This window comes from Ovis aries, chromosome 1, assembly GCF_016772045.2.
Source record: "Ovis aries strain OAR_USU_Benz2616 breed Rambouillet chromosome 1, ARS-UI_Ramb_v3.0, whole genome shotgun sequence".
Taxonomy (NCBI): Eukaryota; Metazoa; Chordata; class Mammalia; order Artiodactyla; family Bovidae; genus Ovis; species Ovis aries.
In genome coordinates, this window is record NC_056054.1 from 67,259,070 (window position 1) to 67,285,389 (window position 26,320).

At 42.6% G+C, this 26,320-nt stretch overlaps 1 protein-coding gene across 16 annotated transcripts in view; it reads left to right on the forward strand.

The window, feature by feature from the left end:
- Window positions 1-26,320, forward strand: part of LRRC8D (leucine rich repeat containing 8 VRAC subunit D) — a 138,163-nt gene that overhangs the window by 75,755 nt on the left and 36,088 nt on the right. For 7 of the 16 annotated variants that reach the window (XM_060400765.1, XM_060400769.1, XM_060400750.1 and 4 more), the window contains one exon: window positions 1-26,053. This exon is cut by the window's left edge and continues 13,422 nt beyond it. The exons of the other annotated variants lie outside the window; for them this stretch is intronic. In XM_060400765.1, the coding sequence (XP_060256748.1) occupies window positions 26,041-26,053 (13 nt within the window). In that variant the 5' untranslated portion in view covers window positions 1-26,040. The remainder of the gene's footprint in view (window positions 26,054-26,320) is intronic. 16 annotated transcript variants of the gene reach the window in all.

The window sequence follows — 26,320 nt, forward strand, 5'->3', positions numbered from 1 at the left end:
TAGACCGTAGCCTGAAATAATGGTCTGATGCCTCCAGAGGAGACAGAAAGAGGAGGCCTGAGGGATACATGACATTCAGGGGGTTGGAGGATCTCAGGATGGAAGTTAACGTATGACAGAAGGATCCAACTGTGTTACACATTATGCAGTGAAGTCGCTGCAAGTCAAGTGAAGGGAGTAGATGAAAAGGGTACTGATCTACACTGGTTTGGATCTGAGTGGGGATTGCAAGACTAAAGGCAAAGGAGATGCGTGAAAGCACTTTATCAACTCAACTTGAAGAACATTACCCATGAGAGTGAGGGTAAGGTTAATGAATCTGAAACCACTATATGTATATTATATATATATGTGTGTGTATGGGGAGGGAAGTGTTAGGCGCTCAATCATGTCCAATGCTTTGTGACCCCATGGACCGTAACCCACCAGACTCCTCTGTCTGTGGGATTTGCCAAGCAAGAATGCTGGAGTGGGTAGATGTTCTCCACCCTCAAGGAGGTGGATCATCCTTGCCACTCCCCCAGTGTGGGATTTGCAGGGTAACTTCCTCCAAAGAGTACAGTGTGGGAAAGAGGGAGAGAACTCACAAACACCATCTCAGCCAGTTGGTCACAGTTGATAACAACACAGTAACAAGTCACTGTAGTATTTCTACTTGATATGACGTCACGAAAATGGCACTTTACCTCTGGGGTGTTCCTCCCCCAGGCCCACAGTTCTAGTATAATCCTGTAATCCTGAGAAAAAGGAGATAAATCCCAACTGAGGGGTATTCTGCAAATCTGTGACCAGCACTCCTCAAAACTGTCAAGGCACTAAAAACCAGGGAAGTCTGAGCAACAGTTACAACCAAGAGGAGCCTAAGGACATAATGCTGTATCCTGGGTCAGAGAAAGAACATTACGTAAAAAAACAGGGAATCTGCAAAAAGCATAACCTTTAATGAATAATAATGTATTAATGTTGGTTCATTAGTTCTGACAAATGTAATACTAATGTAAGATATTAATAATGGGGAAAACTAAGTGTGAGTTATATTCTCACTCTGGTAGCAGCCTCACAACATTTCTGCAGATCTGAAACTAATTTAAAATAAAGGGTTTATTTAAAGAAAGAAAAAGGTGGCAGGACTGCAGAAGCATTGCTAGAGTTCTTGCACACCACACCCCATGAGCCCTGGGGCCTTCCTGTTACAAAATCCCCCTGTTGATTGATGTTCTTTATGTTAGAGCTGAATCACCAAGCACAGGTTTAACTGTTCTCCACATACCACTGTAACTCAGAGTGGTTCTCACTACATTTTCCTGGTCAGAACCAACTTTCTGATATTTCTAGCCCTGGGTTCTGTATTCAGTCTGTTATCCATTCGATCTTTCTGTGATGTAGTTTGGCCTGCGGCTGCTGCTAAGTCGCTTCAGTCGTGTCCAGCTCTGTGCAACCCCATAGACGGCAGCCCACCAGGCTCCCCCGTCCCCAGGATTCTCCAGGCAAGAACACTGGAGTGGGTTGCCATTTCCTTCTCCAGTGCATGAAAGTGAAAATTGGAAGTGAAGTCGCTCAGTCGCGTCCGACTCCCTGCGACCCCATGGACTGCAGCCCACCAGGCTCCTGGAGTGGGGTGCCATTGCCTTCTCCAGTAGTTTGGCCTAGTAGTCCCCATAGTCAAAATTCAGATCTGAGGCAGCCTTTCCTCACTTCTTTTATCTCCTGGAAGAATCTCTGGTTTATCCACTTTTTCTTAACATTTTATTGTGAGGCATTTTTAGAGTTAAGAAACTCGCAGGGACTTCCGGGGCGGTCCAATGGTTAGGACTCTGAGCTTCCATTGCAGGGGACATGGGCTCCATCCCTGATTAGGGAACTAGGATCCCAAATGCCACATGGTATGGCCAAGAAAATTTAAAAAAAAAAGAGAAGGTCACAAAAATAATACAGAAATTTCCCAAATACCCTGCACCCCGCTTCCCCTAATGTCAGTCTCATGGAATGCAGAACAATTGAAGAAGCCAGGAAATTAGCACTCATGCAATACGGTTAATCTATAAACCTATTTGAGTGTTGCCAGTTTTTCTGTTGATGTTCTTTGTCTGCTTCAGGATCTAACCCTGTATCCCACATGGCACTCCTTACCCTCCTTCTGTGATAGCTTCTCAGTTTTCCGTTGTCTTTCATGACCTTGACACTTTTGAAGCATATTGGCTATGTTATTTCGTATGTTACCCTTCAGTTGGGTTTTCAGCTCTTATGATTGGATTGAGGTTATGCATTGTTGGCCAGTGTGTTCTTCCCAGCCTATCATACCCAGGGGCTACGTGATGTTGATACATGTCATCACTGCAAATGTTAACTTCGATCTCTTCGTCAGAGTGGTGTCTACCAGGATTCTCCACTGTAAAATTACTACTTTTCTCTTTGTAATAAGTGTCTTATAGATACTTTGACACCATGCAGATATTCTGTTTCTCATCATACTTTTGCATATTTGCCATCCAGTCCATGATCTTGCCTGCAACTGTTAATTAGGTAGGGTTAGTCATAGTGCCCAGTCTTGTTATGAATTGCTATATGCCTGGTGCTGTGCTAAGCTCTTAAGTTCACCTTTTCACAATACCCTCTGGATTAGATAGTTTGTCCCCAAGTGTTGTCTTTTCTGCAGAATCTTATCCAGCCTCTCTGTGTAGACTGAATAACTCTCTTTTTCCTATAACTTAACAGTTTGCCCATCTGCCACCATCCTTCCCCACCCTCTGTGCTAATTCTGGGCTTTCTCTCTCCAGCACTAGACCTTTGGTCTCTTATCCTTGCATCCCCAGTTCTGTGTGTAATACCAGTCACATCATAAGTGCTCAGAAACTTGAATGAAATAATGTGGTTTTAGAGCCTTTATAACCCTGGTTCATCCTCCCTGGCATGTTGCATTGTTCTGTTTCACATGCTTGTAGTGACTGGTAGCTAAGCCATATAAAGTTCACAATCCATTAAAAATTGGACCTTTTTTCTACAGGCACTGCTGCTGTCAAGCCAGGTATACTGAACTCCATCGCTCTACTCTTGAATTTTTAAATTAAGTTCAAGGCTTTGGGCTGATCCCTATAAATACCATCTTGTTTGTTTAGCCTGTCTTTTCAACACTGGAGATCTTTCTAATACCTGATTCTGTTCTCTAGCCCATTTGCTATCTTTTCAGCTTTGTGCAGTCTAAGCATTTTTCTCCTTCTGAATGATTGATAGAGTGTGAGATAAGATAGGACCAGGTATACAGAGACATTGACATAACACTCTTCAGGTACAGTGGAAGACTTCTCTGAAAATAAAGTAGACTGTCTCTGGTGTTCCTTACTACAGAAAGGTAAAATTTGATGAAACCAAGTTGATTTTAAGTACGTGTCTTTTATGATCTTTCCATGATGTCTGTTTAATTTTTTTTTCATTCATTCATTAATGAAACATATACTTATTGAACATCTACTATATGACAGACACTGCTCTAACTTATAAGACTTTGATGTGAACAAAATATATGAGTTCCTGGTTTATGGATAAAAAGCAAACAGAAATGTAAGCAAGAACACATTTCAAATAGTTGTCAAAGCTATGAAGATGATAGAGTAGACTGGGAGCTTGTCAGGAAAGGCCTCAGTGAAGAGCTGAGAGTTGAGCCAGGATCTAAATGGTGAGAAAGGAGCTACGAGAAGATCTGGGGGAAGAATAGTTCTGTAGAGGGAAAAGCAAGTGTAGAAGTCCTGAGGCATGGATGATTTTGTCATACTCGAAGCATAGAAGGTCAGTCAGTAAGCTAGAACAATGTTATAACTTCCAGTTACTTGAAAGATGGATTTACTCCTTTTTTCCCCTAGAAATCATCTAATTTTGTGCTTAAAATTTGATCTTGTTTGCTCAGCTAGACTGGAAAAAAGTTTGAACAGAATTGCAAGAAGAGAATTAGTGCCTTTCCCCAGGAACAGTGTATCATCTGAAAATAAAAACACAACAAAATGTTGGAAATTATAGATGTTTGAGAGTTGGGAAGAATGCTCCTATCTTTCCAAATGCACATTTCTCCCTAGGGTAGGTACAATGACATTTCCTAAACAGAAAACCCACTGGACTATAATGGGTTATTGTTTTGAATGTATTAATATCTGTTGTAAAATACTGCATAGAAATATGCACTTGGCTTTTAGACTGTGGATGTTTTGATGATTGCAGGCTTGATATAAATCAAGTAATATAAGTTGTTTTCTTAGTCTTTTCAGTAGAGCATAATGGAAAAAAAAATTTATTGGATATATATCTGGAGTACTTTCTTGGTTTGGATTGTTGTGTTTTGATATTTGCAAATAATTGGTTTTTTGAGTTTTTGATAAATTCTTTCCAAATGAACTTCAGATTAATATGTGCTTAATGTTCCTTCATAACTCTCAGCAGAGCAGTATTTGCGGGGAGCAGAGGGTTCCATATCTCCATGTCATCTCACTACTTATCCGCTCTTTGTCCCAGAGTAAGCCAAGTATATAGCATTCTCAGCACTGATGGCCAAAAGTATGAGAGGAAACACTGAGACGATGAATGGAATGTGGAGTCCAAAATGTCTGGGTCTTGTTTATCTGAGTGTTAGCTTTCAGAACATAGGAAATTCAAATAGTCCCTTATCCCTTATCTTGAACATTCTTTTAGATAGAAATTTAAAGAGATGTTAGTTAATTGCTTTTAGTCAATTGGACAGAGTCAGATTCTTTGGGGTTCAGAGGTAGTTAGTATAATTAATGATGCTTCCCTGGTGGCTCAGACAGTAAAGAATCCACCTGCAGTGTGGGAGACCCGGGTTTGATCCCTGGGTTGGGAAGATCCACTGGAGAAGAAAATGGCAATCCACTCCAGTATTCTTGCCTGGAGAATCCCCATGGACAGAGGAGCCTGGCGGGCTACAGTCCATGGGGGTCACAAAGAGTAGGATACAACTGAGCAGCTAAGCACATGGCATAGATGGGCTGAAAGTGAATTGAGAACAAGGTAAGCCAAGTTGAAAAAGTTCAGGTGCATCCTCAGTACAATATTAAGTAAGCTGAATGAGAGAAACATGGTTTACACTTAATCATTATTTGGATGCGAGTGACTTAAGTGTATTTTCACAAAGGCAGTCACAAGTCACTGCTTAAAAAGTTGTCTCTTACCTTTCTCCAGGACACAAGGTGTTCTGTGTATTGTATTATATTATAGCTGAGGAAGCTCTTTGATTACATGTTAGGGAAGGTTCTGTCGAGCTCAGAAAGAACCCTGCAAGGACTTCCCTGGTGGTTCAGTGGTTTAAGACAGCGTGCTTCCAATGCAGGGATTGTGGGTTGGATCCCTGGTCCATGAACTAAGATCCCACATGCTGTGTAGCACAACCAAAAAAAAAAAAAAGAACCCTGCATTGGCAAAAACAGCAGCCGTATTCCCTGCTACAAGCTCATGTTCTTTCTCTGTGAGCCCCAGGACCCGAATATGTCCTCCTCGCTGCCCACCCATCCTCAGTGAGCGCACAGGTGGGTTTTCAGTGAACAGCATCAACTGACTCCTGCACCTGCTTTGTCTGAGGACAGATAGGCATGCTGGATAATTAATAGCTACATGTGTGATAGTATAGTGAAAATGTTTAAGAAACCGAATTATTACATGTACCTAAAATGATAGCCAAATACTTCGGGAGCATATGTAGACTTTTTACATTCCTACTCCTGAAAGCTAAGCCTACTATATCCATAAGTTATAAAGTCTGTTAGATGATAATTTCATTTTTTTTTGTTTTCTTACTTGACAAGAGTTTTAAATCTCTGAGTATTTACCCACTTGACAGACTTGGTGTATTTTCTTCAAGTGATTATTACAGGCAGACAGCTTAGAAAAAATTTATAGCCACATGGTTTTATCCCAGATATCTTTTAAATTTCCAAGGCAGCTTAGGTTAGCCATGAGCAAGCTCAGAAGACTATATATAAATATATGTATTAAATAGAAAGTTTTTTTATGTAGTACATGTATCTTCTAAGAAGCGTATCTGCTGACTTGACATTTTTATATAAAGCTGTATCTCTTCATTGTTTCTTTGACTTATCTTGAGTTTCTATCTTGTATTTTACTTTGATGTACACAGGTTTGAGCTGCATAATCTTAGATCAGGTTGTCTAATGCCATCATTAGAAGGGAAAGGAGAGATCCAGAAGATGTGTGTGACTAGCCTGAGTCACATGGCTAGTGGCCGAGCAGGACCTAAAGCCCAGGTCTCCTAATTCCCCCCTTGTTTCATGCAGGCTGATAGAAAAGTCACACCCTGGGGCTTGGAGAGAGAGAGCTATGAAGAAGGACACGGGGTGGGGCAAGCTCCTGTATGAGGATCAGGTTTTACCTCTCCAGGAGGCCAGAGATGGCAGGAACTAAGCAGGGTGGTCAGGACCCTCACCAGGTATTAATAGATCAGCATATAGGACTGAGTCCAGTCTAGGAACGGAAAATTGCCATACCATGGTAGTGATAATAATTACTCATTTACTTTTTGGATATCTATTATGCGCTAGATGTTGGGCTATGCATTTTATTGTAACATATTATTTTTCATAGTAACTTCTGTAGAAAGGCAGTATGTTCCCATTTTCACAGAGGAGGGTGCTGATACTCAGAGTTAAATGGCATGCGCAAGGTCACATAACTCATCTGGGAGAGAATGCCATGATTTGAACCTGTCTACCTTAGCCAGATCACTTGGATTTCTGCAGTTTAATTCTGGTAAGCCAGAATCACAAATAAAAAAGGGCTGGATGGGGCTTCCCTGATGGCTCAGTGGTAAAGAATCCTCCTGCCCATGTCGGAGACACGGGTTCAATCCCTGATCTGGGAAGATTCCACATGCAGTGGAGCAGCTGAGCTCATGTGCCACAGCTATTGAGCCTGTGCTCCAGAGCCCAGGAGCCGCAACTGTTGAGCCCATGTGTTGCTACTGAAGCCCGTGTGCCCTCGAGCCAGTGCTCTGCAACAAGAGAAGCCCCTACAATGAGAAGCCTGCACACTGCAGCTAAAGAGTAGCCCCCACTCGCCACAGCTAGAGGAAAACATGGCAGCATTGAAGACCCAGCACAGCCAAAAATGAATAAGTAAATGATTTTTCAAAGAAGGGTTTGGCAAACGTGACAGGTTAGACATGGCGGAAGTACAGCATGGTGTGTGCCCAGTCCTGAAGGCTTACAGCAAAGGAACAGCATTTCTGGGCTGTAATAAATGAAGGTCACCTTTCCTTGCACAGTGGCTAACAGAAGGAGTTCCTACCTAATTCTCACACTTACCCCTGAGGAACTAAATAAAAATGACTCATTGCCTCCGAAATGTGACTGAACCTCTCTATATGGTTTAGTGCCCATAGGCAACTGTTAATTGGGAGGGAAAATCTTGGGCTCCTAGAACTTGTAAAACATTTCACATGAGCCAGTAAGCAGTTTATGGTATACCACATTCACTGTACCAGAATCCGCTGGTGCTATGGAAGCAAGGTGACCACAAACATTGCTAAATTTTAAATTGTTCAGAGGAGGAGAGCTGAGATGGTGAAGAATGGAAAAACCCTACCCTGATGAGGACTCACTAAATATTTGTGGGTTGCTACACCTCATGGATGTTTAGCCTGAAAAAGGAGATCTTTGGGGGAAGACCTGTAGTCTCCTTTTATGGGGAAGGGAAGGAAAGAATTCACTGAGCATCTTACAGTGATCCAGATATTAGGTGCTTTCTGATCCTCACTAGTCCCACAGAGGTAACACTCCCATTTCCTGTAAATAAGGAAATTGAAGCTTGGAGGGAGATCATTTGCTGTGGGTCACCTAGCTAATTGCTGTTGTTGTTTAGTCACTAAGTCGTATCTGATTCTTTTGTGAAGCTAGGACTGTAGCCTACCAGGCTCTTCTGTCCATGAGATTTTCCAGGCATGAATACTGGAGTGGGTTGCCATTTCCTTCTCCAGGGGATCTTCCCGACCCAGGGATTGAGCCTGTGTCTCCTGCATTGCAGGCAGTTCTTTACCACTGAGCCACCTAGGAAGCCCCACTCAGCTAGTAATGAATTCAAACCCTGTTGTCCTTGAATCCAAAGTCAAGTGGAAGAGGTGTGTGTACATGCTAAGTCACTTCAGTCATGTCCAGCTCTTTGTGGCCCTATGGACCACAGCCCTCCAGACTCCTCTGTCCATGGGATTCTCCAGGCAAGAATAATACTGGAGTGGGTTGCCATTTCCCGCTCCAAGTGAAAGAGGAGTTAGACTAAACCTGAGTGGCCTCAGCAACAAAGCTGGAACTAGTAGGTATATACCATAATGTGGTCAATTTTGTGGGCTTCCCAGGTGGTGCTAATGGCAAAGAACCCACTTGCCCATGCAGGAGATGCAAGAGATGTGGGTTTGATTCAAGGGTTGGGAAGATCCCTTGAAGGAGGGCATGGCAACCCACTCCAGTATTCTTGCCTGGAGAATCCAATGGACAGAGGAGCCTGGAGGGCTACAGCCTATGGGGTCACAAAAAGTCAGACGTGACTGAAGTGACTTGGCATGCACGCATGAGGTTAATTTCACAGGTTAATCCAAAACACTTTCTCATAACAAGCACTGTTCCTTCCCCAAATAAAACAAAGTGCCTTAAACACACACACAAAGAACTTTACTGAGATATAATTTATAAACTATAACATTCATATATTCTAAGTAACAATTCCAAAGTGCCTTTTAAGGTTGCCAGTTTCCTATTGTTGAAATTGCGTAAGTAGAAGAGGCTGGAAAATCTCTTAGTCAAGGATAGAGTAAGAGGAACGTCCTGCTTTCATCTCTAGAAAAGCTGGTTTTAAATAACTTAAAAGTGGTGCCACTACCCCCAGAGTGCTGAGCAGCTGTTCACTTAGGTGTTTTAAACTTTGATGAATACATGGCAGTGGAAGGGCTCAGAAGATGCTCCAGTTGTGCCTGTCACTGTAACTTTGGCTGCACGCTAGAATTACAGGGAGATTTTGAACACTCCAGGGGCAGATTGGAGGGCCACACCCCAGAACCAGCTAAGTGAGCACCTGCGGGGTGTGGCTCGGCGTCAGATATCTGCTAGAGGCAGCTGTGCTGAAAGCTGCTTCCTCAGTGGAGAGCCTCAAGCGCTCCCAGAGGGTCATGAAGAGTCAAAGACCCAAACCAACCCCATCCTGCCAGCTGCCCTTGGTTTCTGCATGTTGTTCCTTCTCTGCGCCCTGATGGTGAATCAGCCACATCCGAGTCACTTCTTGTTGGGCAACAGCTGCTGCTGTCCCACGTCCAGCTCTTTCAAGACATCCAAGGCAGTGCTGGCAGTTTAACCGGAGGCGGTTTGTTTCATGACCTGTCACCAGCCCAGCGAAACCTTTGTTTGTATCTAAAGTCATGTCCATAGACATTTCTGCAGACCTTTAGAATGGAAAGGTCCTTGAGGAAAGAATCAGCGTCAGCTGCATCCCAAAATCTGATCAGGGGCTCTGCTTTCAGAATAGTGTTTTTTACCTATATTTGAAAGTTTTTGTGTATCTTTTCTTCAGTTGTTTATGACCCCATATATATATGGGTCACTGCATATATGCCTCTATCAGAACATCAGTGCTTTCTGTTTTATCTTCTATATGGAGCTTGTATAGTTAACTGATTATAATGTGGTCCAGTGAAAGTCTATTCAGGGAGCCAGACGGTATGGAAATTGGTGGCCTTGGAGAGCCTTGGCACCTCTCTGAGCCTCATTGTAAAACGAGACTGATAGTTCCTGCCTAAGTGTCCGTTTAAGAATCCGCTTGAGAAACGTGTGTGATTATGCCTTACAACTTATAAGTGTTGCACTCCTGCTGTGTGCCAAGTGTTGTACTGACCCTGGGGAAACTTGACATGAGTAAGTTTTGATTCCTGCCCTGGAGAACTTGACAGCTTATTAGAATAGACTCAAAACCAGATGACTGTTTAAAAAGAGTATGGAGGGGCAGAAATGCCCAGGATACTTACTCTAGGGCCATTAAAGAAGGACTAGAGGGACTGGGTTATTGAGATGGGGATTTCAGGAAGGGCTTCCTATGGATCCTAGTGGAGGACAAAGTGGAGGTTAACAGGGCGAATTGGAGAGTGAGGGAACACAGTGGGCAAAGGCTTGTGGGTAAGAACCCCGAGGAGGGATATTGTGACGCTCATGCTAAGAGGTGTTTTATTCAATGCTCGCTTGCTTTCCCTTGAGAGAAATGACTTGTCATTGAGTAGGGTGCATTGGCAAGTATTCAGAGAAGGAGAGGCAAAGGTTATAGGTTAAAACACTCATCTGTTTTCCTCTTTATTTGCCTGATTTTGTGTAGGCGTTAGGGATATGGAACAGGAAGGAGGATGAGTGATTTGTATACATCGCCAAAATCCCATGATTAAAAAGAACATTTCGCTCAGGTCAGGCATAGTATATGCTGAACACTCGAGGTAAGCGTTGAAGCTCAGCGGGCTAGAAGACTTTCTTTCATAAAGAAAGCCTTTATAGCTCAGGAGATCTGAATTGTAATTAAACCCAGAGATGGTCCCCAAACCATGCAGAGTGCTGAGCAGGGGCTTCTGTTGAGTAATACCGTGTTTGCCCTGATTTTACAGCCAGCAAAATCGCAGTGTCATCCCCTCAAGAGTGGTCTTACAGTAGCCACCTCAGTTAGTTACGTGTCTTATCTCCACCCTTTGTGTTCTCCACAGTTGTGCTCTCTTCAGAATCAAGAAATCACAGAAAGCAAGAAAGTCAGCTCCCCAGGGGGGATTTCTTTTCTCCTGCAGCCGTTGGTGGGGGCAAGGGGGGGCAGGGAAGGTAAGAGGTACGTAATTCTTGTACGCTTTTATGCCACAAACTGTCAAGCCTGATCCAGCCAGACTTCCTCCTGGCTGGGAAACAGACTGTCCCTGTGCATTCCTAGCCCAGTGACTCCTCCGAGAAGGGCAAGCGGCTTCATTGCAGGCAGTGTGATGACGAGGGGCCTAACCTCTCCCGTCTCTTCTGTTGACTTTGCCAGCATGTGGTGTTGAGGCTGGGGAGCCTGCGAGGGCTTTGTCATGGCTACTTGAGTTCTGAGCTATCTGCTGAACCCTGATCTCCCCAGGCCCTGGGAGTGTAAAACAGGGATGTGCTGAGTAGAAAGAGCTCTAAGCGGGCAGTCACGAGACCCAGATTTCAGTTCTGGCCTCAGAGCAGCAGTTTTGGCCTTGAGTGAGTCATCATCCATGAGTTATAATTTCTCCCCTGTGAAAGGAGAAGATTGGGTTTAGATCATCTCTGAAGTTCTCTCTGGACTTCAGCTGGCAGGAATCAAAGGCACTAACCTTACTCTAACTGCGTCACTGCCTGGCCTCCAGCTCTGCTCATCTTGGCCCCTCCCCTTGGTTCCCACCACCTCCTTCACTTCCCTCTCCACCTGCTGCCCCCTCCTGACTCCATTCTTTCATGCTTGCCTGTTTCTACCGAGAGGGAATCCTTTGGTGCCCAAGTAGGGCTAAATTACCAGATAGACAGATTAAATGTGTGCTTAGGGCACCTGCAAAGCAAAGGCACCCCGAGAAAATGGTTTCAAGAGAATTTAATCTTCACTGCTTTAGAAAATATCCAAACAGTCACCATGGGGGAAAAAAAAATTGCAGACTTTTACTGGACTTCCTTATTATTTAATGGGTTGTTAATTTAATTTCTGTTCAGAGGAATGGTATCAACTAGTCAGTACTTAGGGCTGCCCAAGGCTTCATCTTCTGCCTGCAGACTTCTTGGGCTCGGCCTTTTCATTACAGCCTTGCAGAGACAGGGACAAGCACGTTGCTTTGCTTTGTGCCCTCTTCTCTGTACAAGCCATGTGCACTTATTTTAGTACAGTGGCGTGTATTAATATTTCTATAGCCCTGGCTTACTCAGAGCTTTCCATTTTATTGTGTATTTTCTGGTTGAACATTTCCACGGGGGGAGTTCAGCTCTGGGACAGAGATGGGCCAGGAAGAGAGACATCTGACTGTAAGACACACCCTCCAAAATTTTCCATCAAATTGAGACCTAAGTTATTCTCTGCAACAATTAAATGCCACATGTGCTTGTAAATATTTGAAGGAATGCTACAGAAATGCAAAGGCAGAGCAGTTTTTGAAAGATGTTCCCTGCTGGAGGGACCTTGAAGGAAAAGTGGTGGAGAGTTTTACCATAATACCAACATGTGCCTATCTGAATGGCCTGTTACTTTATTTCTAAATTCTGAATCCCATGCTTGTGGACTGTTGGCTGCTACCCATTCTTAGAACTGCTCCAAACTGGTTTCTCCCAGACTCGGACTGTCTGTCTCTGTCCCTTCATCATATCTCTCCTGGCCTGTCTTTGGTCCTTTGAGCCTGTCCCTTCAGATAAGCTTCTGTAGCCACTGAAAAGAATAGCCAAGCTGAGTCCCTTGGGCCCACAGGGTGAGAGAGCTTTTTTTCTAGTAGACTCTGTGTCATTGCTTAGGAGAACATTTGGCTTTTTCATAGACCCTAAGTGATCCTCAGGCTTCCCTTGTGGCTCAGCTGGTAAAGAATCTGCCTGCAGTGCAGGAGACCTGTGTTCGATCCCTGGGTTGGGAAGATCCCCTGGAGGAGGGAAAGGCTACCCACTCCAGTATTCTGGCCTAGAGAATTCCATGGACTCTATAGTCCACGGGGTTGCAGAGAGTCAGACAGGACTGAAAGACTTTCAGTTTAGTAAGTGGCCCCCAGTCCCTTATTTTTACCACAGTCTGATTAAGCCCATGTCACGGTCATTGTCATTGTTCATTGTTTCGTGGGACTGTTTGCCAGGCACCATGCTCAAGGCAGTCCACATGTGGATTCATTAAACCCTCATCACAGCCTCTTAAATGAGTGCTGCTTTGTCTGTCTTACTGATTTGGAAAGAAAGGGATGCTGTTGATATACCTGCAGGTCATAGCTGATGGCAGAGCCAGGATTCTTATTCTAGCACTATGATTCTGAGCCCCTGCTCTCAGCCATTACGTTGTGCTACGTGTTCAGGGGACAAGGAACTGGGCAGCAGGGTGGGCTGGGGAATGTTTGGATGAAGGAGGAGAAACTCATGAGTTTCTCTCCAGCAAATTGAAAGGCATTTGAATTGTTCAAAAAGAGGAAATTCCAGAAAGTGCCTCCTCTAAATATGTTAGATATCTTTAGTATCTGTAATGCCATCTTTTTGATTCTCCTCATCTTTTTCTTTTTTTTTTTCCTAGTATTTGATCAAAATAAAAGTTATCTGATATGGATGCCTTTTTAATGAGGTCCAGAGGATCACATTGCCAAGCATAATTTCCATTCAGGTGACACTTTTCTCACCACTGAGAGAAACAGCATCTTTAGTCAGAAAGAGTGGCGTTAGGTGTCTTATCTCTCCTTGAACAAGCAAGCACAGTTTTGTACATGGACATGTGTCTTTTCAGGATCCTGGTGATGTTGACTGGTTTGTTTAAGAAGGAGGGGGTCCTTCAGAAAGTTAAACATTATTTCCTTTGCTCCTTTATTTTCATAATACATTTTGATTTATTTATTTCCTAACATATAATTGGCAACATTGTAAGATATTTAAAGTGTGCAATGTGATGACTTCATATATGTTAGATAGTGAAGGGATTCTTCCCATCCAATTAATGAACACATCCATTTCCTCATATATTTAGTTTTTCTTTTTAGTGAGAATATTTAACTTTTCTCTCAGCAAATTGCAGTTATACTATACAGTGTTATGAACCATCCTTACCATGTTATACAATAGAGAACTCAGAACATATTCACCTTTTGTACCTTTTTACCAATATCTCCCTATTTCTTCCATCCCCCAGACCCTGGTAACCATTTTTCTATGAGTTCAACTTTTAGTTAGATCCTGCATATTGTGATACCATGTGTTTCTCTTTCTGTGTTTGGCTAATTGTAGAATGATGCCTCTGCTTTTTTAGCACATTGATTTTGGGGGGTGTTTACTGATGTTCCTAAATGCAGTGATAACCATGGTTCATAAAAAAGTGTGTCTCTCATTTTATGGACATTTCAGTCAGCTACTGCTTCCCTTGAATAGAGTTCTTAAGGCTAATTTGATGCCTTGAGTTGAGCCCAGAAACCTTATATTTAGCTTTGAATTTATTTCTTCCAAAGCATAAGTACACTTCTAAGATTCTTCTCATAGTTCTGATACCCACCGCCCACTTGTCACTTTTTTTTTAATGGTTTTAGTGGCTTGAGGGAGTCCAGTTACTTATTGTTTTCACCCCAAAGAATAATAATCATTATGGAATTCCCAATTTATTCTGAGACCACCCAAATTCCCCCTACTCAGACCTCAAGACTATTGCTGTACTCCAAGGACAAACCAGAGAAAGTAGAGTTTAAAGAATTAAAATGAAGAGGTGGGATGAAAACTTAACAATAAAGACATCGTTCTGAGCACTCTGGAAAGATCTCTACTACCCACCCACCTCCCGTTTCCATCAAAGCCAAAGACCTTTCACCCTTACTTTGGGTCCCTTAGGAGTCTCCAGCCTCAGCTGTGCATTGAAGCTGTAAATGACATCTGACCACCGGGGATTCAGGGAAGTTGGACCTTCAGGTTCTCTTCGGAGTTAATGGAGCATCTATAGTTTAACAGATGTGAAACTGTTTTTAGAGATGTCAGCTGCCACTGGGCTAGTTCCTAGGCTGTGTCTGTGGGTCAGGCCCCTGGGAAGGAAGGAAGGAAGGAAATAAAATGAAACAAATTCATTCCCTTTTCTTTCTTAAAAGGACTCTGCAGGGATGCAAAAGGGGAATCTGAACTCAGTGAGCTAGCTTGCCCTTCTCTCTATTTTGTTTTTGCTGGCATGCTCTACTAGAGCTTTATTTACCATACTGCAGTGCCCATCCCAGTTCTAATCAAGATTGCATGGAAGGCACTTGTATTGTTTTATCACAAGACCTGGGTTTGAGTCCCAGTGCTACCACTGTTAAGTGGCCGAGTAAACTTGGACAAGGAGTTGAACCTCTTGAATACAGTTTTCTCCCCTATTTGAGGTTGATAATAGCACTTATTTCCCAGGGTAGCCTCAGGATAAATTAAAATGATGAAATATATTAAAGTCATTTTGTTAGCTGCCTGGTATCCTTGCTGTTAAATTCACCCATCCTGTCCATTTTAGTTCACTGAATACTAAAATGTCAATGTTCACTCTTGCCATCTCCTGTTTGACCACTTCCAATTTGCCTTGATTCATAGACCTAACATTCCAGGTTCCTATGCAGTATTGCTCTTTACAGTATCAGACTTTACTTCCATCACCAGTCACATCCACAACTGGGTGTTGTTTTTGCTTTGGCTCCATCTCTTCATCCTTTCTGGAGTTATTTCTCCACTGACCTGCAGTAGCATATTGGGCACCTATCATGTCATCACTCATATAGAGCCAGACATCCTGGAATGCAAAGTCACGTGGGCCTTAGGAAGCATCACGATGAACAAAGCTAGTAGAGGTGATGAAATTCCAGTTGAGCTATTTCAAATCCTAAAAGATGATGCTGTGAAAGTACTGCACTCAGTATGCCAGAAAATTTGGAAAACGCAGCAGTGGCCACAGGACTGGAAAATGTCAGTTTTCATTCCAGTCCCAAAGAAAGACAATGCCAAAGAATGCTCAAACTACCACACAATTGCACTCATCTCACATGCTAGCAAAGTGATGCTCAAAATTCTCCAAGCCAAGCTTTCTGTGAACTTCCAGATGTTCAAGCTGGTTTTAGAAAAGGCGGAGGAACCAGAGATCAAATTGCCAGCATCCGTCGGATCATCGAAAAAGCAAGAGAATTTAAGAAAAACATCTATTTCTGCTTTATTGACTATGCCAAAGCCTTTGACTGTGTTAATCACCACAAATATGGAAAATTCTTCAAGAGATGGGAATACCAGAACACCTAACCTGTGTCCTGAGAAATCTGTACACAGGTCAAGAAGCAACAGTTATACCTGGACATGGAACAACAGACTGGTTCCAAATCAGGAAAGGAGTACGTAAAGGCTGTATATTGTCACCCTTATTTAACTTACCTGCAGAGTATATCATGAGAAATGCTGGACTAGATGAAGCACAAACTGGAATCAAGATTGCTGGGAGATATATCAATAATCTCAGATATGCAGATGACACCACCCTTATGGCAGAAAGCGAAGAAAAACTAAAGAGACTCTTGATGACAGTGAAAGAGGAGAGTAAAAAAGTTGGCTTAAAACTCAACATTCAGAAAACTTGAGATCATGCCATCTGGCCCATCACTTCATGGTAAATAGATGGGGAAACAATGGAAACAGTGGTAGACTTTATTTTTGGGGTCTCCAAAATCACTGCAGATGGTGACTGCAGGCATGAAATTAAAAGACGCTTGCTCTTTAAAAGAAAAGTTATGACCAACCTAGACAGCATATTAAAAAGCAGAGACATTACTTTGCCAACGAAGGTCTGTCTATTGGTCAAAGCTATGATTTTTCTAGTAGTCATATATGGATGTGAGACTTGGACTATAACGGAAGCTGATCACCAAAGAATGGATGCTTTTGGTTGTTGGAGAAGACTCTTGAGAGTCCCTTGGACAGCAAGGAGATTAAACCAGTTATTCCAAAGGAAATCAGTCCTGAATATTCATTGCAAGGACTGATGCTGAAGCTGAAACTCCAATACTTTGGCCACCTGATGTGAAGAGCCAACTCATTGGAAGAGACCCTGATGCTGGGGAAAGATTGAAGGCGGGAGGAAATGGGGATGACAGAGGATGAGGTGGTTGGATGGCATCACCGACTCAATGGACATTAATTTGAGTAAACTCTGGGAGTTGGTGATGGACAGGGAGGCCTGGCAAGCTGCAGTCCATGGGGTCACAAAGAGTTGGACACGACTGAACAACCGAATTGTTGATCCTTGCTGTTATGTTTCCTACCCATAACTGCCTTTTCTAGTTGCAGGCAGTGCCTCACTACGTGAATGTTTACATGGAAACATTTATTTTGAAGGTTTTAAATAACACTTTTATAAAGGATGGATAGTGTAAAATACCTGCCTGGAAAATGAGGAAGAACTTGTGAAGACATTTCATGGTGCTCTTCAGATTTATTTCATCACACGCAAAGAAATCATCCCAAGGGTTAAGTGTTCACCTATGTCATTTGGCTTACAAGAAATTTGAAAGAAACTTCCCGGGTGGTTAACACTTTTCATAGGCCAGGAAAGTATTTCCATGTGCTAAGCCATCAATAAGCTTCCCTAGTGGCTCAGATGGTAAAGAGTCTGCCTGCAATATTTAGATAGGACTGTTTCTCTTTTGAGTATATTTCAGATGAATTATCTCCCTCTCAGAATTCACACAGAAATTGGCTACCATGTTTTAAACTATCTTGCCCAGCTTTTGTAGAAGGCAATGGCACCCCACTCCAGCACTCTCGCCTGGAAAACCCCATAGATGGAGGAGCCTGGTAGGCTGCAGTCCATGGGGTCGCTAAGAGTCCAACACGACTGAGCGACTTCACTTTCACTTTTCACTTTTATGCATTGGAGAAGGAAATGGCAACCCACTTCGGTGTTCTTGCCTGGAGAATCCCAGGGACGGGGGAGCCTGGTGGGCTGCCATCTATGGGGTCGCACAGAGTCGGACACAACTGAAGCGACTTAGCAGCAGCAGCAGCCCAGCTTTTGGTGGTTTGGGGTATAGTCCCGTACCCACCCAGGAACAAGTAAAATTAATCAGATTATATAGTTTCCTTCTCACCACATTTTTGCATTCAGTAAATAGTTATTAAAAACTGTCATAGACATCCAAGGCAAGGAGACCCACCCTGTCTTGAGATTTGAGGAGGCCCATAAATAAGCCCTCCTCCATGCCTGAATTAAAAAGCATTTGAGAGAGCTAAAGGAGCCAGGCAAATGGACAGCAAAATGCCATCTTTATTACTGAAAATGCTTTTTGGAGAATGTGACTTTGGATCTGCAGCCAAGTGAGCCTTCTGAAATTTCATCCTTGAATTAGATAGGTTTACCCACTCTTTCTCTGGCACTTCAGAGCAATGGAAGTTGGCACCCAGCAGGAGAAAAGTCTAGAATGCATCATTTCTGCAGGCAGGCAGAGGGAGGGAGGAGGAGGCGGAGAGAGAGGCCAGGTCTGTTATTGTAGGGGATTCTCGCCAGGGGATGGTTGGAAGAAAGGGAATAAAAAGTCTTCTCGTAACACCGGCAGTGGGGTCTTCAAAGGTGGATTGGTCCTGGTCTTTCTCTCATTTCTCTCCTCTTTCTTTGGGATTGGAAGGGGAGACAGGGCATCGGTTCAGCTGTGATTGAACCCGAGATGGCTCTTCTTTGCCATTCTGCACAGCTCTGGCTGAAGTTTTACATGTGGAGTAAGAGCTTGTTTTATGTGGCTGCTGCCTTTCTCCCTGGCATGTTAACCGGCCCCCTTTTGACATCTGAGGCTTCTTTCAGTCACCACTTTAGGATTAAAAAAAATTAAATCCATTACTTGACTGAAAAATGATGAGAGGAACAGATCCTCTTTATAAGGTACTGCCTTTCGAACATCTGGTGGTATATATAACTTAGCCCAAAGGTTAATTTTACCCTAAATGTAAGCAGGATAGAGAGTCTGCCTGATGACACTAGGCTTAAACGGAAGCAAGTGTGTTAAATCTGCTGAAGAACAGAAAAAAGAAGTCACTATTATTGCTGAAGGGAATTCATCATCATCGTTATTATTACCATGATTCTTTTCCTAGCTTGGGAATTGAATTTGTAGTACTGAACTGAACGGAACCCCACAATCACAACCAGCTTTTCTTTTCTCCTTTCCCCAACTTCGGTGCCCTTTCTAAAGAACTGAGTTTTACAGAATTTAAGGTAGACCAGGATTTTTTTGTTGGTGTTATCAGCCAAACCCAGTTGTCAACCAGAACTTGGGACTGACTTCCTGTGAAAAAACCTGCCTGTGGATTGTGCCCAGCTGTGGTAGTCACTGCATGACGTTCTCAGATGGGCTCTGGAGTAAGACCGATCCATGCATGTGCATTTGTAGCAACCACTGAATAAGAGCCAAATAATGAGTCCAGAAGACAAGGGTCGTGGCTCTAGCCTGCTGAGTCATCTCGGCTCAGCCTGGCTGGCAAGGGCTCCCCGGCTGCATTGGTTTGCTTTACTGCTCACTGCATTCCAAGCTGCCAAGAATTCTTTTCTGATCAGCGGGGGCTCCTTAGAAAGATTAGGTTCAGGTGGATCTTTGTTGTTGTTTAGTTGCTAGGTCATGTCTGACTCTTGTGACCCTGTGGACTTTAGCCCGCCAGGCTCTTTCTGTCTGAGAGTTTTCCCAGGCAGGAATACTGGAGTGGGCTGCCATATCCTTCTCCAGGGGATCTTCTCAATACAGGCATCAAACCTGCTTCTCCTGCATTAGGAGGCAGGTTCTTTACCGCTGAGCCACCAGGGAAGCCCCAGGTGGAGTGTGAAGTGAAGTGAAGTCGCTCAGTCGTGTCCAACTCTTTGTGACCCCATGGACTGCAGCCTACCAGGCTCCTCCATCCATGGGATTCTCCAGGCAAGAATACTGGAGTGGGTTGCCATTTCCTTCTCCAGGGAATCTTCCCAACCCAGGGATCGAACCCAGGTCTCCCACATTGCAGGCAGACACTTTAACCTCTGAGCCACCAGGGAAGCCCCAGGTAGAGTGTAAGGAATCTAAATTTATAATAGTTCATCTTGATTCAGGTGTTACTTTAGAAGAAACACAGAGAAGAGGGTAATTCCAGTTCCTCCATACAAACCTATCAGCATTTACTCATGCAGATAGGCTACTGTGATTGGTTATTCAGAACACAAAGGGTCCCCAAGGGCTTCTTGGCCACCATTCATGTGTTGGACTTCCTGTCTTCCACTGAGCCTTTATGCACAGGTGCCAACAGCCTTCACTCCCTTTGTTACTGATCGCCAGGGATGTGCATGAACAAGAAAAATAAATACCAAAGAACAGACAAGTACTGCATGAAATTTTCTCTTGGAACTTGAAAGCTAAACACTCTCAGGCCAAAAAATATATGTCTTTCTTTTTTTTCCCTCTTGCCCTGGCCTGATGTAACCTCACTCTTAACTTAAACCACCCCATGAAAAATTTTTGTTAACCGGTTTTTCCTCTTGCTGATCTTTAAGAGTTTTAGCCTTTTCTACCTCTGAATCAGCCTTTCTTCTTTTGAGATCACTTTCTTCTCCGTAAACTGAGTCATTAAAAATAAGCATGGAACAGATTCATGCTGCTAACATGAGGGAGGAAAAGTTGTAAAGCCCTGCAAGCCAGTCACAAAATGGTAAAGCCTCAAAGATATTAGAGTTCTTAAATGCCACAAGAATGTTTTTTTCCTGTAGAGCTCAAAAATGAATTAAAATGCACTAAATTTGTGTTATTATTTATCATCACATGTGATTGACCTGTTTCTAAATTGCAAATACTTTAAAAGGGAGGGAACTTTGGTATATCTGCAGAATGTGCTTTAGGTGCAAGCAGAGTATCCAATGACTGTTTGATAGGATAATTCAAAAAATTTATTCTAAAAACATTTATTGTATTTCTTTTGTATAGTAGGCAATTAGAATCTATCTGTTAAATGACAAATATAGAAAGATCATTAAGACAGTCTGTCCTCTGAAATAACTTACAGTCTATTCAGATCAGTTCAGTTCAGATGCTCAGTCATCTCCAACTCTTTGTGACCCCATGGACTGCAGTATGCCAGGCTTCCCTGTCCATCACTGACTCCCAGAGCTTGCTCAAACTCATGTCCATCGAGTGAGTGATGCCATCCAACCATCTCATCCTCTGTTGTCCCCTTCTCCTCCTGCCCCCAATCCCTCCCAGCATCAGGGTCTTTTCCAATGAGTTAGTCAGTTTTTCAAAGTATTGGAGTTTCAGCTTCAGCATCAGTCCTTGCAATGAATATTCAGGACTGATTTCCTTTAGGATTGACTGGTCGGATCTCCCTGCAGTCCAAGGCACTCTCAAGAGTCTTCTCCAACACCACAGTTCAAAAGCATCAATTCTTCGACACTCAGCTTTCTTTAGAGTCCAGCTCTCACATCCATACATGACTACTGGAAAAACCATAGCTTTGACTAGATGGACCTTTGTCGGTAAAGACCTTTGTCTCTGCTTTTTAATACGCTGTCTAGGTTGGTCATAGCTTTTCTTCCAAGGAGCATGTGTCTTTTAATTTCATGGCTGCAATCACCATCTGCAGTGATTTTGGAGCCTAAAAAAATAAAGTCTGTCACTGTTTCCATTGTTTCTCCATCTATTTGCCATGGAGTGATGGGACCAGATGCCATGATCTTAGTATTCTGAATGTTGAGTTTTAAGCCAGCTTTTTCACTGTCCTCTCACTTTCACTTTCATCAAGAGGCTCTTTAGTTCCTCTTTACTTTCTATCATCTGCGTATCTGAGGTTATTGATATTTCTCCTGGCAATCTTGATTCCAGCTTGTGCTTCATCCAGCCTGGCATTTCGCATGATGCACTCTGCATATAAGTTAAATAAGCAGGGTGACAATATACAGCCTTGACCTATGTGGGATTTGATTACAGAACTTACACAGGACTGGGGAAACAAATTCTTGGAGGGCACAAAAAAACCTCGTATGCACCAAGACCCAGAAGAAAGGAGTTGTGACCCCGCAAGAGACTGACCTAGACTTGCCTGTGAGTGTCCAGGAGTCTCTGGTAGAGGCATGAGTCGGCAGTGGCCTACTTCAGGGTCAGGGGTACTGAGTGCCACAGTGAGTGCATGGGACCTTTTTAAAGAGGTCACCATTATCTTCATTACCTCTATCATAGTTTGGTCTCAGGTCAAACAACAGGGAGGGAACACAGCCCTGGCCATCAACAGAAAATTAGATTAAATATTTACTGAGCATGGCCCTGCCCATCAGAATAAGACCCAGTCCCCACCGCCACACCCCCGCCCCCCAACCCTGCCAGTCAGTCTCTCCCATCAGGACGCTTCCATAAGCCTCTTATCCTTATCTGTCAGAGGGCGACAGAATGAAAACCACAATCACAGAAAACCAATCAAACTGAACACATGGACCCACAGCCTGATCTAACTCAATGAAACCATGAACCATGTCTTGTAGGGCCACCCAAGATGGATGGGTCATGGTGGAGGGTTCTGACAAAACATGGTCCACTGGAGAAGGGAATGGCAAACCACTTCAGTATTCTTGCCTTGAGAACCCCATGAACAGTATGAACAGTACAGTCTATTAGGTAGACATATAATTATATCCTAATGATTACTGTAATAACTGCAAATAAAGTTGCGTGGGGACTCAGCTACTCTGAGTAGCTTACTCAGCCTTGGAGTACAGATGGGAGACAAATGACCTGCACTGAAGGATGTAATGGAGTTTGGATTTTAAGTGTGAACTGAATCTTAGAATTTTACATCAGGATGGAAGAGACAATCTAGTACCATCTTCTCATTTTACAAATAAGGAACTGGAGACCTAGAGATTCAAATTGCCATAGCTATGGTACAATAGCAGAGAAGGCAATGGCACCCCACTCCAGTACTCTTGCCTGGAAAATCCCATGGACGGAGGAGCCTGGTAGGCTGCAGTCCTTGGGGTCGCTAAAAGTTGGATACGACTGAGCGACTTCACTTTCACTTTTCACTTTCATGCATTGGAGAAGGAAATGGCAACCCACTCCAGTGTTCTTGCCTGGAGAATCCCAGGGATGGGGGAGCCTGGTGGGCTGCCGTCTATGGGGTCGCACAGAGTCAGACACAACAGAAGCAACTTAGCAGCAGCAGCAGCATGGTACAATAGCTAGTCAGTGTCTAGAGTTTCACCAGGACTTTACTATTTCTTCTAGAAATAGAACTCAAGGTATCCAGGGAAATAATTGTTTTGGGAAAATGGGATTGATTTTTAGTATAGTTTCTCCTGGAACAACCGATTGTTTTTAAAGTCACATGTATCAAAAAGCTGTCTTAGAAGGATTGATTAAGTAACTATTTGTATGAATCTAAAATAACAGTTTTCCTGGTACAGGTGCATTATTTTAATATTCTATTACAAAAACAGTAAAAAGCAAGGAAGTCTGGAAACTTTCTAATAGGGATAGTCTGTGGCCCCCAGGTAATCTAGGAGCTATAAATCACTGCACCAAATATACCAGAAATTTAATAAATTAAACAAGTTATTTGGCTGTTGAATCCTATCTTAAATAAACCATTTCTATAAAATTATTAAAATACCACTATTTTTCTTTTTGTTCTTAACTGATTCTGATTATAAGGATTGATTAGATGAGAGTTAGAGTGGCTTTTTGACCTTCAGGGCTGCTTAAAATTTCTGTTCCTGTAAAGTTGATTTCTAAATTTTAGACCATATATCCACAAAGCACTTATAAGTTTATTTTTCACATCATTTGCAATTCCTGACTAGTAGAATTAAATAGTCTAGTATAATACCCTCATGAAGAATCATTTGAACACCTTCCTTCCTTGTATTTCTCTAAAATGACTACCTGGACAACCTGCGTAAGAGGGTGTATGTGTTTAGTTTTGCCTCCTGGTTTTTAAATCTGTGACTTCATGAACTTTATGATGGATGTTAACTAATGTTTCTAAACTTTTCTTTTTAACCTGTAAGATTAGGGAAATAATTTGTCTCAAGGAGTTGTATTAATGAAATTAAGTGGTTTTTGTAAAACACCTCCCCCAGTGTGCCTGGCACATACTTGAATCTCGTTAAACTATGGCTCAATTATTTTGCTTCATTTCCTATGACTATAACAGAGCAAACTTGTTTTGTATTAAGAAAAATTGTCCTACTCTTTTCAGAACATTAATAAGAATATGATAAATGTCCTGCCTTTCTCTATTCTTTTGGATTTCTGGGGAACATTTTTTTTTTTCGCAGCAGATTTTAATGACTAATTTTAAGGCCTGAACCCCTAAGCATTAATGACTGAGATAAAAACCATAGGTCACAAGAGTCAGTACGTATTGATGTTGGTTGAGAGCCAATGGATGAATGATGTTTAATATATTAAATATTAAAGGCAGAATCTTTGGGTTTGGTGAGTGTTGCTAATGCTACCAATTAAAACATACAATTTGGTTTACAAAGTTTAATTTTATCTGGATACAATCCATTTCACTTGACTGTTACTATAGGATGATTCTAAAATACTGTTAACAAACCAAATCATTTCCTAAAATTCTATGGGAATTCAGTGAGATAAGTAAAAATAATTTTGTTGTTTAAATGCTTATGATTTTCAGTGGGTGACTAAGTTTGCATCTTTAATATTACTTCAATTGCTGATAATTTTAAAGTACCATAAATTATATTTTAAATATAAATCTAAAACAATAGGAAAAATTTTGTGAAAATGTGAGCTTTCCTCCTTCTTTATTTCTGCTTTTCTGTACTTTCCAAAATATCATTCAAAATCATACTTACTGTACATCTCCCCAAATTCTGCTTAAGTCTGTTTCTGAAGCAGACAGCCTGCATTTCATCACTGATACATTTCATCACTGATTCATTGAATCTTCCATACAGTTCTAAAAAATGAAAATTGTGGATTGAAATCAAATTGGAAATTTTCGGGCCTAAGAGAATGTTTTTAGAGAAACGGTTCAAAAATGCTGGTTATTACGCTTTTGCAAATCACAATAGCGGCTAACTCAAGCAGCCCTTATTTTGTGCCAAGAACCATTCTGAGTACTTATGTGTATTAGCTCATTTAATCCTCACAACAGTGAGGAAGGCAGTGGCGTCATCACTGTCATCACCGTCATCAGCATCACGTTCCTCTCCCTTCTCCTCTCAGCACACTACTTCTGCCAGCACTACCATTTCTTAACCGAGAAAACTGAAGCACACAGAAATCCAGTAACTTGCCTTGTGGCACAGCTGTCCGTATCGGTTCAGTCGCTCGGTCACGTCCGACTCTTTGCGACCCCATAGAGCACAACTAGTACCTAATAAAGTCAAGAGTTTAACCCACATAGTCTGACTCTAGGATCTAATCTAATTACTACATGTAGGGCCTACTGTAGACCCAGCTTTCACAAGTGTCCACAGACTTACAAGTGTGATTTGTGTTTAAGTAATATTCTGAAAAACCTTGTTTTTCAGCATTTTCTAGGATACAGTTATCTAGCGCTTAAGCTGTCCAACTTATTTTCACTGATGTGTTGGCTGAGTGAACGTGTAAGAGGAGTCGTGCTGTGTATATATGGCAGTCTCCCAATTTGTCCTAACCTCCCCTTCTACACTGTGTCCACTTGGTTACAGCAGAAGCTAATGCAACTTTGTAAAGCATTCCAATACAAAAACAGACAGGAGTTGTGCTTTGTATTAATTTTACAGACAATCTCTCTAGGCCTAGTTTTTTCAGAGTTTCAGCCACAAAAGGGACCTTGATAAATATGTCATCTGATTTCCTTCTTTTCCCAGTTTATAAATGAGAGGAATTCTTCCATGATCCCTCCAGACAAAGTTAGTCATTTCCTGCTTTGTGATCCTGAGGCACTTTGTTCATGCTCTATATTTTAAGTAAATCCTATTTTGTAATTAATCTGTTTATATGTCACTTCTTTCCACCCCCCGCCCTTGTATCCAAGTGAGTGCTTCAAGTGCTGGAACCAGGTCTAATTAGTTTTGATCTCCCATCAGCCTGGTGACAAATGGATGAATCATGTTGCCTGGAGAGGCTAAGGGACTTGCCCAGTCGACCTGAAATGTGAAGGCCTTGCGTGACTCCTCATCTAGGCCTTACCACTCACGTGCTGCCAGAAATGTTTTCAGATGATTCGCATGCTCACGTGCAGACTGAGGGAGGACACAGTCTTCCCATTGTGCTTCTCTGGGCTAGCTCACGTATAAGACAATAGTGGCAGTGTCAAGGAGGATGCCTCCACTGCCGCTGTATCTTCGTGTATCATTCTGAGGATGAAACAAAACGGTAATGTCTGTGAAAGCTTTGGAACCCCTAAACCCCCTCCCACAACCGTTCCTACAGGGACTTAGAGGAGTGAGGACTCTATTATTATGCATAGGCAATTTACAAAGTACCTTCACACGCATAGTCTCCTTTACTGTTCACCACACCCCTGTGAAATACAGCAGGTGGTGTCTCGTTTCTCACGTGAGACAATGAAGCTGAGAAAAGTGAAGTCCTGGGGCTACAATCACGAGGGGCTGGAGGATGCCTGAACCCAGCCCTCTTGCT